This window comes from Juglans regia, chromosome 8, assembly GCF_001411555.2.
Source record: "Juglans regia cultivar Chandler chromosome 8, Walnut 2.0, whole genome shotgun sequence".
NCBI lineage: Eukaryota > Viridiplantae > Streptophyta > Magnoliopsida > Fagales > Juglandaceae > Juglans > Juglans regia.
The window spans coordinates 26,264,724-26,280,221 of NC_049908.1; the positions used below are offsets into that span (position 1 = coordinate 26,264,724).

At 37.9% G+C, this 15,498-nt stretch overlaps 1 protein-coding gene across 1 annotated transcript; it reads left to right on the top strand.

Moving 5' to 3' along the window:
• The first annotated feature begins 5,166 nt into the window (after nucleotides 1–5,166).
• Nucleotides 5,167–7,156, top strand: LOC108986824 (probable mannitol dehydrogenase). The gene is made up of 5 exons (XM_035693241.1): nucleotides 5,167–5,392; nucleotides 5,622–5,735; nucleotides 5,870–6,383; nucleotides 6,484–6,637; nucleotides 6,741–7,156. The coding sequence occupies exons 1-5, from the start codon at nucleotides 5,295–5,297 to the stop codon at nucleotides 6,947–6,949; spliced, it is 1,089 nt and encodes a 362-aa protein (XP_035549134.1). The 5' UTR covers nucleotides 5,167–5,294; the 3' UTR covers nucleotides 6,950–7,156.
• The last annotated feature ends 8,342 nt before the right edge of the window (nucleotides 7,157–15,498 follow it).

Here is a 15,498-nt window from a genome sequence, read left to right on the forward strand (position 1 = left end):
TCTCTCCCCCACTCCCCGATGGTTTTTCCCTCCCTCTTCAGTTTTCTCTCCTCCGATACTTCCTCTCCCATTCATGCCTCCACACTCTCTCAAATTCTCTTATTCCCTACAATTGCTCTCCTTGCCCCACTCCTCGAGTTCTTTCCCCTCTCTTCCCTGCAGTTTTTTCCCCTTCCAATTATCTCATTCCCCATGCGCCACTCAACCCTAGATTCTACCGCAAGCATCGCCCCGTCAAGACCCGTGACCGAACTCCACCCTCTCACAGCAATACCAGACCACTGTGAACCACCCTCATCCATCCCACTGAGCATCTTGGTTTTTTTTCTTCCTCCCAATTTGAATTTCCTCTTTCTCTTGAGTTCTCCACCTTCAGCCACTAAGCGTTAAAGAAACAAGCAAATATGACAGCACAAAAACTGTTTTTCAAAAGGCCTCAATCAATTTTTTGCATTTCCATCAATTTTTCCTGCTACATTTGTATAATGACTCACAGTATATATAGACCACAATAGGTGGCAACCCATTAATTCCAAATCACATGCCATCTAATAATATTTCAGTTATGTAAAATTCTTCTAGAGTCTTCTACTGCAATGCACATTATGCTTTCTGTTATTTAGCATCCAATGTCACGGTTGCACCTTTCTGTTTTTCCTTTGAGCTGATTTTTCTAGAAGCATCCTCTTGAGCAAAATGTTTTGAGGCAGAGGAAGGTCTGGGCCCAACGCAGTAAAGGGGCCAGATGCAGAAGCAAAAGAAGCAAAAGAGAAACAGGCCTCATTAAAGCGAACATCATGTGAGATGTAGACTTGACCTGTTGGAATATGTAGACAATTGTATCATTTATGATCTGGTCTATCGTCCATGAAGACACATAGTTAAGAGCAAAGATCTGTTTTGTGACGGTTAAATGGACGTAAATTGTGGCAACAAGTAAAGGCAAAATTGTGCAAAAATGAATAATTGGGAAAATGATGAAAGAGAACTTGAGAAGGGGAAATATTATTAAGAATTGGTGGGGGCATACAAATGATAAGGAAAATAGTAGTTAAAGGCCTCAATCCAATATTTGTCGGGAACCAAAGCATAGGCTAAAAGTGAAAGCCCAGTTTCAACAATGTGACGATGACATCTCTCAACACTACCATTTTGAGGATGAGAATATGGACAAGTGATATGGTGACAAATGCCAAATGATTTAAGTAAAGCAGGAAGGGGATGAGGCTCGCCTCCCCAATTAGATTGAATAGAAATAACATTGGAAGAAAAAGTGTTACCCATGTAACGTAGAAAAGCCAAAAATATAGTAGGGACATCAGACTTAGTGTGAAGTGGAATGAACCAAATATATTTATTAAAATTGTCTACAATTGAAAGATAAAAATGATAACTAGCAGGTTTTTTCATTAAATAGTACATGAGTTACCTGTTGTGTAAACTAGGTTGCCAACCGCGCCTAGGTTTTTTCATTAAATATATCTCATTGAGATTATTATAAATTTTCACATCATCTCCACAACCATCCAAAACCGAACCCATGTCTTTGACCCTTAAGAGCATTGGTCATCCCAAACTTTAAAATTTAAAGAATATGTGACTTTTTAACTTTTAGTTAATCACTTAATACTTAAAATCTATATTGTCTTAAATTAGACATGAGTAAGGCTTATGATAGGGTGTAATGGGGCTTTCTACAATCAGTTATGGAAGTGATGGGTTTTGCTCCTCAAATTGTCTCTTTGATAATGTTTTGTGTTCGCTCAGTTTCCTTCTCGGTATTGATTAATGGCGAGCCTAAAGGGCCTGTTTATCCTTCTCAGGACTTGAGGCAAGGGGACCCATTGTCTCCTTATTTGTTCTTACTTTGCACTGAAGGATTGATTACTTTATTGTCGAAAGAAGGGGATCTGAAAATTTGATGGGGTGCTCCTAACATTAATCATTTGCTATTCGCAGATGATTGTGTTAGTTTTTGTAAGGCTGAGGTTGAGGAAAATAGACGAGTGCATGTTGTTTTGGATTTTTTTGAATCTATCTCGGGTTAAAAAATTAATAAGGAGAAAACAACCATGGTTTTCAGCAACAATGTCAGAAGAGCGGTCCAAACTGAGATTAAACAGTTGTGGGGTAATAGTGAGATCCAGCAGTATGAAAAGTATTTAAGCCTTCCTCCTATGGTGGGGAGGTCGAGGCATCGGGCTTTCCTTTCTATTAAGCAATGAGTGTGGCAAAAACTCCAAGGTTGGAAGGAACAATTGCTATCACAAGGGGGGAAGGAAGTGCTTTTGAAAGCTGTAGTGCAGTCAATACCTATGTATGCAATGAGTTGTTTTTTATTACCTTCAACCTTGTATTCTGATTTGGAGGGCTTAATGGCAAAATTCTGGTGGGGTCAAAACGGGGCGGAAATGAAGATTCATTGGTTGAGTTGGGCAGAAATGTGTGAAACAAAAGCTGGTGGGGGCTTGGGTTTTAAAGATTTGAGGACTTTTAATTTAGCTATATTGGCTAAGCAGGGTTGGCGTCTGCTATAGGATGAGTCTCCCTTAGTCTTTAGATTGTTAAAGGCTAGATATTTTCCTAATTCAGCTTTTGAACAAGCAGGTTTAGGAAACTCCCCTATTTACACTTGGAGGGACATTTGGGAAGCTAAGAAGTGGGTCCTTGGAGGGTGCAAATGGCGTATTGGTGACGGGAGAACTGTAAAAAATTGGACTAACTAGTGGATTCCAGGTCATGGGGCTTTATGTTTTGAAGGTTCTCATGGCTTATCCGAAGTACAAAATGAGGTGGTGGCTTCTCTTATGGATGTTGATGCAGGAAATTGGAATGTTCTCAAACTAAGATCTCTCTTCAATCCAAATGTGGTGTCAGATATTCTCAAGCTTGTTGTTTGTCCAAGTGTTAATGTTGACAAACAAGTTTGGATTCATGAGAGGAATGGGGACTTTAGTGTTAAAAGTTGTTACAAGTTTATTAAAGGAAGTTTGTGATCTCAGCTTTCTGAGGCTTCAACAGCGAGTTCTATGCATGTGTTATGGAAGCAACTATGGAGGATGCAAGTACCAAGCAAGATAAAAATATTTGCTTGGGGCGCTTGTAAAGATGGCCTTCCCTCAAAACAAAACTTAGTGAGGAGACATGTACTCATAGATCCTGTTTGCAATTTTTGTGGTTTCATGGGTGAAGATCTCAATCATGCATTGCTTACTTGTGATAGTTTATTGTGTTTGTGGAAAGAGCTATTGCCTGCTTTGCCTTTGGATCACAATCTGAAAATTTGTCAGATAGCTTTGCTTTTGTGTCAGGGGGTCCACAAGGAAAATTTATGTCTTTTCCTTACTATAGCTTGGAGTTTTTGGTGTAGGCGTAATCAAATGGTGCATGATCAGGTGCTTTTGTGTCCAAAAACGGTTGCTGATAATGCTTTGAGTTTAATAAGGAATTATGTGCAAGTTCGATTGAAGTCTAGGGTGCAAGTAGGGCTGCAAACGGTCCGGTCCGGTCCGGCGATGGATCGAATATTTTCTGTCCTTCATTTTTCCGGACCGGACCTGACCAAACACCCAAAGGGACCGGACCGGACCAATAGCTATCGGTCCGATCAAGTCCGGTCCAGTCGGTCCGGCCTTTTTTTTTTTTTAAATAATTTATAAAAAAATTATTTAAAATACTAAATTAAATTAAGTGACTTATTAATGTAGATTATGTAACAAACTCAATAAAAAAATATCTTATATGGTCAATGATAATAAATTAGATGAAAATTATATTATTAATTTATATAATTACTATATAATTAACTAGTTGATATTATATATTAATTAATTCATAGAATATTAACAAGTGTTAATAGCATATTTAAAATTTTATATTGTCAATAGTGATAGGTTAGATGAAGATATATATAAAATATTGTTAATTTATAGAATATTAACAAGTATTAATAATATATTTAAAATTTATATTGTTAATTGTACAATTATTATATATAAAATATATATTTTTTTTTATTTTTCATTCGGTCCGGTTCGAAAAGACCCTGGACCGTGGACCGGACCGAATGCTTTTGGTCTTCTAAAATGTGGACCGGACCGGTCTAAGTGTCGGTCCGGTCCGGTTCGGACCGAACGGACCAGACCGTTTATCACCCCTAGGTGCAAGCAAAATGGCACTTTTGCTGGAAACCTCCTTTACCGAGTCTGCTCAAACTTAATGTTGATGGAGCCATGTTTGGAGAATTGTGCAAATCAGGTATTGGGATTATTTTGCGAGATGATCAAGGTAAGGTGTTGATGGCTACGTCCAAGGTTGAGAGAGAAGTTGAGGAACCAGAAAATTGAGGAACCAGAAGTTGTGGAGTTAAAAGCTATTTTTCGGGGTCTTCAACTGTGTGCAAGTATGGGCATCTCAAGAATTCGAGTGGAATCTGATTGCTTGTTGGTGGTGGAGGCTTTGGAGCAAAATGCTATGGATGGCTCTCTAATATTGGGGCTGTTATACAGGGAAATTATGTCTCTTTCTTCATGTTTTGTTAATTGTTCTTTTGTTTATGTTCCTAGAGAGGGAAATAGGACAACTCATACTTCAACTTGTTATGTGAAAAATGTGGAGGATATTGCTATGTGGTGGGATTGTATTCCAGACTTTATTTCTCAAGTCATTTGGCTTGACAAATGTCTGTAATCTCCTTTTATTAATGGAAGTATTATTTTTTATAATAATAATAATAATAAAAATCTATATTTAATTAGTTATCACATTCTCTATAATAATAAAATATTATTATTTTTTATTATTTATATCTTTTTAATTACTTTATATTCTTTAATTAGTTTTTTATTTTATTTTCATAATTTTCAATAACCTCCAACAATCTATAATATAATAATTTCATATGTATATAGATGATAAAATCTATATATAAGAACACTGACGAGACATTCAGGAATTAGCTAATCGAGTACGTCAGCCAAATTAAACCATGCACCGATCTCTGTATCGAAGACAAAAAGATTAGCTAATCGAGTACGTCAGTCAACAAGATTACAAAAGCCATTACCTCACGTAGTTCCCCCATTTGCTCACCGAATACGTCATCCCAACCCCAATTCAATACTGCACCACTCCCGCTATATATACATCGAACGCTTGTTTCTGGCCTCCACAATTCACATCCCATACCTATCATACATCTCTCTCTCATTGTTATCTGCTTAAACTCTCACTCTATTGTTACTATTTGTTAGCTGTTTTTATAGTACGTACGTACGTGTCTAAAAAAGACAAAAATGGAGAAAGCACCCGAAGAACAGCACCCGGTGAAGGCCTTTGGATGGGCAGCTAGAGATTCTTCTGGCCTTCTCTCGCCTTTTAAATTCTCCAGAAGGTCCCCTCTCGATCTCTCGCTCCCCACCTTAATTCCATTCTTACTTGATCTGTTTTCCCTTCCTTTCTGTTTTCTTCTCTTAGCATTTAAAGTAAATACATTAATGTTTAATAGTTTCAAATTTTGATCAACTAACAAGGATTGTGATTGTCTCTCATTGGTTGTCGTTATGCATTGCTTTCTCAAGCTTCTGAGTTTTCAATTTGTGCTTTAAATGGTATATCTATAGGGCAACCGGAGACAAGGATGTAAGGTTCAAAGTTCTTTATTGTGGGATATGCCACTCCGACCTTCACAAGATCAAAAACGAGTGGGGTAGTTCCAAATACCCACTTGTTCCTGGGTAAGTTTCCATTTCATTTTAAGCGATTGTGTAGCCCAAAAAAGATCAACTAAACCGTCAATTGATCTTTTGGTACACAAAGACGTAACTACTTCTGTCTGCAATAACATTGGACTTTCATATTTCAATTGCAGGCACGAAATTGTTGGGGAAGTGACAGAAGTAGGGAACGAGGTGAAGAAAGTTAAAGTGGGAGACAAAGTGGGAGTGGGATGCGTGGTTGGTGCATGCCACTCTTGCGAGAACTGCAACAATGACCTTGAAATTTACTGTCCCCAAACGATACTGACATATGATCACATATACCGTGATGGCACAATTACATACGGAGGCTACTCAGACACTATGGTAGCTAATGAGCGCTACATCATTCGATTCCCTGAAAACTTACCACTCGATGCTAGTGCTCCCCTTCTTTGTGCTGGGATTACACTTTACAGTCCTTTGAAATATTATGGGTTAGCAGAGCCTGGTAAACACATTGGGATTGTTGGCCTAGGTGGACTTGGTCATGTGGGTGTTAAATTTGCCAAGGCTTTCGGAGCAAAAGTGACTGTAATTAGTACCTCCGCCAACAAGAAAGATGAAGCTCTGGGGCATCTTGGTGCTGACTCGTTCTTAAATAGTCGTGACCAAGAACAATTGCAGGTGAGTGTTAGCTAACAACATTTTTCTCTACTTCTCCTCTTGATATATAGTCTAATAATATTAATAGAGAGTGATTGTTAAAACTATAAAATTTGTACAGGCTGCCCAGGGCACGTTTGATGGAATACTGGATACAGTATCTGCTGTGCATTCTATTCAGCCCTTAATTGGTCTATTAAAGTCTCATGGAAAGCTTGTTATGTTGGGTGCACCAGAGAAACCGCTTGAGCTACCAGTCTTTCCTCTACTTATGGGTAATTTCCTTTCAAGTCAATTACTAACTTTTCCCTTTGTTATAAGTTGGAATTCCATCTTGTTCGTATATAGCTATCGAGTTAATAAGACCTGTTTTGACAGGAAGAAAAATGGTTGCGGGGAGTGCCACTGGAGGATTGAAGGAAACACAAGAGATGATAGATTTTGCTGCAAAACATAACATCACAGCAGACATTGAGCTTATTCCAATAGACTACCTTAACAAGGCAATGGAGCGTCTTGCTAAGGGTGATGTAAGATACCGATTTGTCATTGACATTGGAAACAGCTTGGCTTCTACCAACCATTGAAGAATACCTTAATCTGCATGTTTTGGTTTCTTTGTATTTGTTCCAAGAGTGTCTTTAAATGCTCACTATTTAGCTGCTTCTATCTCTAGCTGCCAAAACGAGGTTGTCCTTCTTGCGTGATAATTTATCAACGTGGAATAAGAAAGCATTTTCCTATTTCTGTCTTCTTAAATTTCTATTACAGTGTAATAAATCTGGTTGTTCTTACCTGAGATTTAAATAATTATTTTTTAGTTTGTTTCTCTAATATGGCGTTACCTCCTCTGTAATTAGGAATAATAATGCTAAATACTGTCCTATCACGTACAAACTTCATTTAAAATATAGTTGGGTCCGCACATGCATATTCTTTAGAACCTATATATTACAGCCGACCACTTGTCCACTTCTCTCTAATATATTCATTAATGAAGAAAAAAACATTACTGATTTGTGGACCACATGCAAACAGAGGAACAATTCAATATCCAACTTTAAATTTCTACTTAATTTATGAACAAGGCCAAAACATTTATGTCTGGAACCAACAATTGGACCAGAACTGCATGTACATGTGGCCAAGAAGATTACATATCAAACGTTTTGCTTATGGCCCGGACATTCCCATTTTAGGAATTGAAAAGGCAAACATGAGCGTAAACAAAAGTGAATACATCAATATTTAGTAAGGGAACATGGGAATCGAGACATCCGGATGATGACAACACGATCATGCATTCCAACGATATTGTCAAGTGTGTGTATATGCAACAATGTACAAAAATAACGCAGCAGATAATTTAAGTAAGTCAACTAAGTACCAGAATTTTTAATACAAATTTACATAGGTAAAATGATTAAAAAAGAGTTATACAGTTATTCCAAAATAAAATATAATATAAGTCCAAATACATTAACGAGTGATCCCAAATCACTTCTTAGGCGAAGCCGAATCCTCAGGCACACCCTCAGCTTCATTTGCCGAATCCTCAGGCACACCCTCAGCTTCATTTGCATCAAAACATGCGTTACCATAAAATGGTACCGCAGGTAAGTATAATCCAAACAATCCTCGAGAATAAAAATGCATTAATGCAATCAACATGTATGCATATGATGAAATATGCATTATTCTCAAAACAACATTTTTCCTGAAAATGAATATTTTTCAACGCACGCCAAAATCCCATTTTACCCAAAAAATTTCCATAAAAAAATTTCCCGCCATTTTCCCTTAAAATAGCCCAAAACAATAATCCGTCATTTTCCCAGAAAATGACCCACACAAAATCCATTTATCCAACACACGCAATTTTCCCACAAAATAGCACAATAATCCATTTATCCAAGAACTTGCCATTTTCCTAGAAAATTGCCTTTTAACCAATTTTACCGTATGCACCAAGATCTCCCCTAGGGACCAGCCGCACACTCTGGCTCCCTTGGTCACACCACGGGTAACGACCGTGCGTGTGACTTCGTAACGAGCGATGCCCAATTTCGGGTCCAGCGCGTTCGTAGCCAAGCATCCTCTAGCCCCCGCTAGCAGAAGGGCCACGGAGTCGGCACAAGAGCGTTACCATCCCGTCCGATCTCATTGTCGCCCAGCGACAACCCACGCTCCCAAGTGACCAGAGGAGCTCCACCAAGATAATGCCCTAACTCAGCTTGGGTCATGATACACACGCACCCAAAATCCTTTCTCACATGAAAATTCAGTTTTCAATAAACACATGAACATGAATGCAATTACACGAAAACCCAGTTTTCATTTACAAACATGATCATGCGTGCAAATATGCCATGTACATAAAACGTCTCAATATCCAACATCCAACAATTCACAACACAGTCCAAAACACACAAACAACTCTATCCTCCAATCCATCCGACCTCTTTACTCCTCGGAGTCAGTCCAGCATAACCAACCAGTTCACAGTGAAATGAGTTAGTGCAAAAATACATTTAAATCGTGAAAGTTCTTTGGAAAAATACTCATAGTGCTTTATTATAATTTTCGAAGAATCACGGAGCTGCAAGAAGTGGCGGCACAGCAACAAGACAGTGCAAAATGCACTGTGGCTGTGGGTCTCAAAAATCCACTTTTGAACAGGGACAAATTAAGACTCGAGATTACTAGGGAATGGCTTAGGGATGTCGATGAAGCTAGTGGTGGTGGTGGTTGGCCGTGGGTGGCGGCGTAGAGGGCGGTTTAAGGCCAAAATGTTTAAAATGGAAATGTGGATGGTGGAGCTTCACCAGTGGCAGATTGGAGCTGAGGATGGGTGGTTTAAATTGCTGGAAGGTCAAGGATGATGTGGTGAAAAAATTGTGGCCGGAGGTGGCGCGACGGCAGCGCTGGAACAATTGGTTGCTGCGGCTTGAAGCCATGCGTAGGGACTCATGGCGGTGCGAAAGGGGCTGGGATTGAAGGGGTGGTCGCCGGCCGGTGAGGAAAAGAATGGGAGGGGCAGTGTCGATCACGGCGGCGTGCGGCGGCAGTGGGTGGTGAGCAACGAAACGGACGGGGGAGGGGGTGCTGCGAGCGCGGGAGAGAAGAGAGAGAGAGGAGAAAAGAAATGGGGGGAAAAAGAAAAGAGGAAGAAAAGAAAAAGAGGAAAAGAAAAAAATGAGGTACAATCCTCACATCTTGGGTCACAAAAATGATCCAACGAAAAAGATTTCAAAACGGCAAATTAAATAAAATAATTTAAATGTAGCGCTTAAATGAAAATAAAATAATTAAATCCTATAATAAATTAATTTAAAATAAAGAGCAATTTAAATAATGAACAATTATTAATAACAAGAAAACACATTTAATTAACAATTAAAAATCTTAAAATAATATAACGTAAATCATCTAAAATTTAAAATAAGAAAACTCATAATCTTAATAAATGCAATAATTTACTTAGTCAAAATACACGTAAATACTGGGTATCACATTGAATGTTTTACTCAACCACATAAGATGAATTTTGCATAGGAGATGTTCTGGTCCAAATGCATAATTTATTGTTGGCATGCATGAATAGTGATTGTGGGGAACAAATTGGCGACACTATCGGCAGGGTAATCAACGTTGATGTCCAAGTAGATGGTTGTGGATGGGGTAATTTCCTTTGGGTTCAAATTGAATTGAGACAAAAAAAGTTGCAAGAGGTTGACAATTACAATGCAAGGGAATTGGATGTGGGTTCCTTTAAAGTACGAAATGTCTTTGCTTTGCATGTGGCCGATTCATCCATAATCCTCTGGGATTCCTAGTAAGAGATAGGTAGAAACATGTTTAGTATGTTGCTGATGAACAATCTGGGGTTGGCTTTGGGTCAATCCCAATTTAGAAAGGAGAAGTAGATTTCCTTTGCTTGGTGCCTGCAGGTTTCCGCTTGGTGAGCATCTGCTCCGTAATCTTTTTCTCCCATGTGCTTGCTTTTAGATGAGGACACTTGGCAGTAGCGCTAGTGTGTGCAATTACCTCAAGGCCATTTATTTGTATTAAGGTCTAATGGGTTTGGATGTTCACATGTTTTGGGATTGATTTTGTGTTAGTTTCTAATGAGCCCAAGTTTATGAGGAAATTGATTTCTTAGGCGTTCTTGGGTTTAATTATTTCTGGAAATTAGTATGCTATTTTGTTTTGGGTTATGAGTTGCAAAGGTTTACATGCCACATGTGGATATCGTCAATTTAATATGTATATTTTGGTATCAAGATCCCATGCTTGCATCATAATATTCTAAAGACCAATTTATGAGTAATATGATTTTAGGTTTTAATCGAGTAATTGTTTGGAGAAATTATGTGAAAAATCAAAGTATATGGGAACTGATGATATTTTAGGATTCTAAGACTTTAGACTTTAAGAGAATATAGATTTTCATTTAATATCTAGGGTTTTAATTATGAAGTACGTGTTCAATTGGAAATTTAAGAAGTTACGTGGCTATTTTATAGGTGACGATTGATATTCCCCTTGCACTGTTGTGAGAAAATTTAGAGAAGTTAAAAAATCAAGGTAAGCGGAGTTCCTATTCTAGATTTTGCATTACGAGAAAATGAACTGAGGTTGATTTATGAAAAATCTGCATGTTATGTTTTGAAAAAGAAATGTGAAAACAACCTCAGTTATGTGTTATGCATTACTCATGAAATCTGTATAAAAGAGAAATTATTTTCTAACATGATTGGTATAAACATGAGCAAAATTTTTAGCATTCTATTTTTGATTAGTGCAAAAATAGCAAATATGTAATCTGAAAAGTTGTGCTTGTTGTATGAAGATGATCCGAATTTGTTTTGATTATACAGAGATGCTCTGAATCTATTTTTAATATTGTGAAAATGATATGAATCTATTCAGTACTCTGTTTTGATCTGATGTGGCATCTATTTTGATTATACGAAGATGCTCTGAATCTGGTTCTGACGCGATGGTTTTGGTTCTATTATATGGTTGGTACCCACATCTTTATTCTGAGTGCACCCACTTTGAAAACAAAGTGGTTTTTCTATGTGATCTTACATGTGTGCACACTCGGTGCTCAAAGAATGAATAAGGGAAATATTCACAATCTAATAATGTCTGGTTTTGCCACTAGGGATAGCACAATCCTACTACGAGAGTTAAAAATAATCTCTGATATGATATGATGATATTATATGATATGATATGACATGATTAGATGATGATGTTAAGTCATGTTATGCCAAAGATTTTTTGAATATGAACATTTTGAAATGTCGCTCTAATGTTCTGATAACATGTTTTTTGGTTTGCATTCTAGAACTGAAATGTTTTGTTCTGCATATTGAACTCTGTGAAAAGGCTCATATTTACATACTTTTATATGCTCTGCTTACTGAGTTGTTCGTATCTCACTCTTTATCTCCACAATATTTTTCAGATGATTTGGATAATTCACTGGGGAATCAGGAATAAGAAGTATGGATAAGGTTGTGTGAATTTAGTATAAAGAGAGCACTTTGGGTATTGGAGAATTTTATTCAATAAATTTGGTTTGCTCTGTTGACTTGTTATTTTGGAAGGTTGATGTTTATTTTGAGACCTTGTGGTGTTCCTAGTTAATTACTTTGGAGTAGTTGGTTTAAAATAATGAGATCTATATGTAATTGAAAAATTGGAGATTACATCTGTATTGTGAAATATGATCTTAAGTGAAAGGTAGTAACTCTCCGACCCCTCCAGGACCGAAGCGTTACACTCTTCATCAGTGACCTCTCGCAATACTCAATCAGAGAGAGACAACAGAATAACACTATGTGCTTTCTCTTCATCTTCCTTTGTTAGTGTAGAAGATTCATCCGACACATTCTCATCCAAGAACTTTCTCAAGCCTTGTTGTCGTAATAGAGTCTTTAACTAGTTATCGGCAACTATTTTGAAGTATAATAGATTTTTGGGATTAACTAGTTATCGGCAACTATTTTGAAGTATAATAGAGGAAGCAAACACCAATGGCAGTTCGGCTTGAACAAGACTACATCCACTAGCAAAGTTGGTCTTAAGGAATTAACTTTCACAAAAATGGAGTATATGAGAGTAATCACATATCACTCCTCAATCCCAAAAGCTTCAATACACCAATGAGCTCTCAAAATCTCACAAAATGAGTTTTCTGTCTTCTATCTCTGTTTCGGTTACAACATTCTTCAAAACTGTGCAAAAACATGTGTATTTATACTTAACGGCATAGAAACCATAGTTTACGAACATTCGCTCGAGCAAGGTGTCGAACGAACAATCTACTTGGCGTTCGCTCGAGCTGATTGTTGAGTGAGTGTTAAGCAAACAATCAACCTGGAGTTCGCTCGAGCAAATTGTCAAGCGAATGTTGAGCTAATAATCTATCTAGTGTACGCTGGAGCGGAATGTCAAGCGAAGTGTCGAGCCAAACTTTGCTCGAGCCAAGGTCAAGCCACAATCAAGCCAAATATCTGAATGTCATTTTCAATAGGAAATCAAGCTTCAATTCCAGCAAATCAAGACAAGAAGTCTATTTGTTATCGAAATGTGGCAAAAGTCATATTCATGGATCCTATTTTTGGACATTTTGGTGAAGTTATCAGAGTGCGCAATGGAAGCATGGTTTTTGGTAATGCGATGAGTTGAGAGTAAACATTAGTGTTGATTGGATATTAGTTGTAACTTGAGATCAATTAGGACTTAAATCTTGTTGCTATAGATTTCAAGTTTTAGGATTTCAAAAATGAGAGATTTTTAAGGGTTCTGAGGTAAAAGATAGCGGAAGTAAAAGGCAAGGACAGGCAGTATTCAGGAAATAAAGCTGATATAGGTATGAGATTAGTTGGGATGTACTATAAAGGTAAGTGTTGAATATCTTCATGAATCGAGTATGAAATTAAAGGCCACAGACTTTGGAGAGTTTTATTTTTCTTTTTGTATGAGGTTAATATATTATGTGGAGAGTTCTATTTACTATTTTTATATGAAGTCAAGCTAAGGATTTGGGTGGAGTTATTATTAGGTTTTTAATTTCATTGTTGAGATTTACATTTCTAGACGTGAATTGAACCTAGAGAGTATAACGATAATGATCGAGGATTAAAATAAGCATAGAATGGATGTGACGAATAAGTTTTTAGGCCTTGCTTGAGGTACTAGCAAATTCCAAGGACAAATTTTTTATAAGAGGGTGAGATTGTAACGCCTAGGCCAATGCCCACGGATCCCTCTTCTTTCTTTACCGACTTATTTTTTCCCTTCTTCATTCTCTCCCCCACTCCCCGATGGTTTTTCCCTCCCTCTTCAATTTTCTCTCCTCTGATACTTCCTTTCCCATTCATGCCTCCACACTCTCTCAAATTCTCTTATTCCCTACAATTGCTCTCCTTGCCCCAGTCCTCGAGTTCTTTCCCCTCTCTTCCCTGCAGTTTTTTCCCCTTCCAATTATCTCATTCCCCATGCGCCACTCAACCCTAGATTCTACTGCAAGCATCACCCCGTCAAGACCCGTGACCGAACTCCACCCTCTCACGGCAATACCAGACCACTGTGAGCCACCCTCATCCATCCTGCTGAGCATCTTGGTTTTTTTTCCTCCTCCCGATCTGCATTTCCTCTTTCTCTTGAGTTCTCCACCTTCAACCACTAAGCATTAAAGAAACAAGCAAATATGATAGCACAAAAACTGTTTTTCAAAAGGCCTCAATCAATTTTTTTCATTTCCATCAGTTTTCCCTACTACATTTGTATAATGACTCACAGTATATATAGACCACAATAGGTGGCAACCTATTAATTCCAAATCACATGCCATCTAATAATATTTCAGTTATGTAAAATTCTTCTAGAGTCTTCTACTGCAATGCACATTATGCTTTTTGTTATTTAGCATCCAATGTCACGGCTGCACCTTTCTGTTTTTCCTTTGAGCTGATTTTTCTAGAAGCATCCTCTTGAGCAAAATGTTTTGAGGCAGAGGAAGGTCTAGGCCCAACGCAGTAAAGGGGCCAGACGCAGAAGCAAAATGGAAGCAGGCCTCATTAAAGCGAACATCATGTGAGATGTAGACTTGACCTGTTGGAATATGTAGACAATTGTATCATTTATGATCTGGTCTATCGTCCATGAAGACACATAGTTAAGAGCAAAGATCTGTTTTGTGATGGTTAAATGGACGTAAATTGGGGCAAAAAGCAGAGGCAAAAATGTGCAAAAATGAATAATTGGGAAAATGATGAAAGAGAACTTGAGAAGGGGAAATATTATTAAGAATTGGTGTGGGCATACAATTGATAAGGAAAATAGTAGTTAAAGGCCTCAATCCAATATTTGTCGGGAACCAAAGCATAGGCTAAAAGTGAAAGCCCAGTTTCAACAATGTGATGATGACATCTCTCAACACTACCATTTTGAGGATGAGAATATGGACAAGTGATATGGTGAGAAATGCCGAATGATTTAAGTAAAGCAGGTAGGGGATGAGGCTCGCCTACCCAATTAGATTGAATAGAAATAACATTGGAAGAAAAAGTGTTACCAACGTAACATAGAAGAGCCAAAAATATAGTAGGGACATCAGACTTAGTGTGAAGTGGAATGAACCAAATATATTTATTAAAATTGTCTACAATTGAAAGATAAAATGATAACTAGCAGAGGATAGCACGGGCGCTGACTCCCAAACATCAAGAAATAAAAGTTCAAAGGCTTCTATGAATGGGGAGGAGAAGGAGGATGAGGAAGAGCATGAGACTTGGCTTTAGAGTAGGCCGAGCAAGGAGAAGAAGATGTGCTAGTAGTGACTGGAATTTGAAACTGACAAATGGTGAAAGAGGTGGTACATGGAGAAGATTGGCCAATGCGTGAATGCCATATATGTAGGGATATTCTTAACCAATGAAGGCCTGATCTGAAAGCAAAATAGTAGAGGAAGAAGACGTGGTGCGAGAAGAGGTCTCATCATCTGAGGGAAGAACATAGAGGCCATCCCTAACGAGTCCCTAAAGGAGTACCTCCTGAGTATGTAGATCCTTCACAAAAATACCATAGGAGTGAAACTCAAAATGGACAGAATAATCTA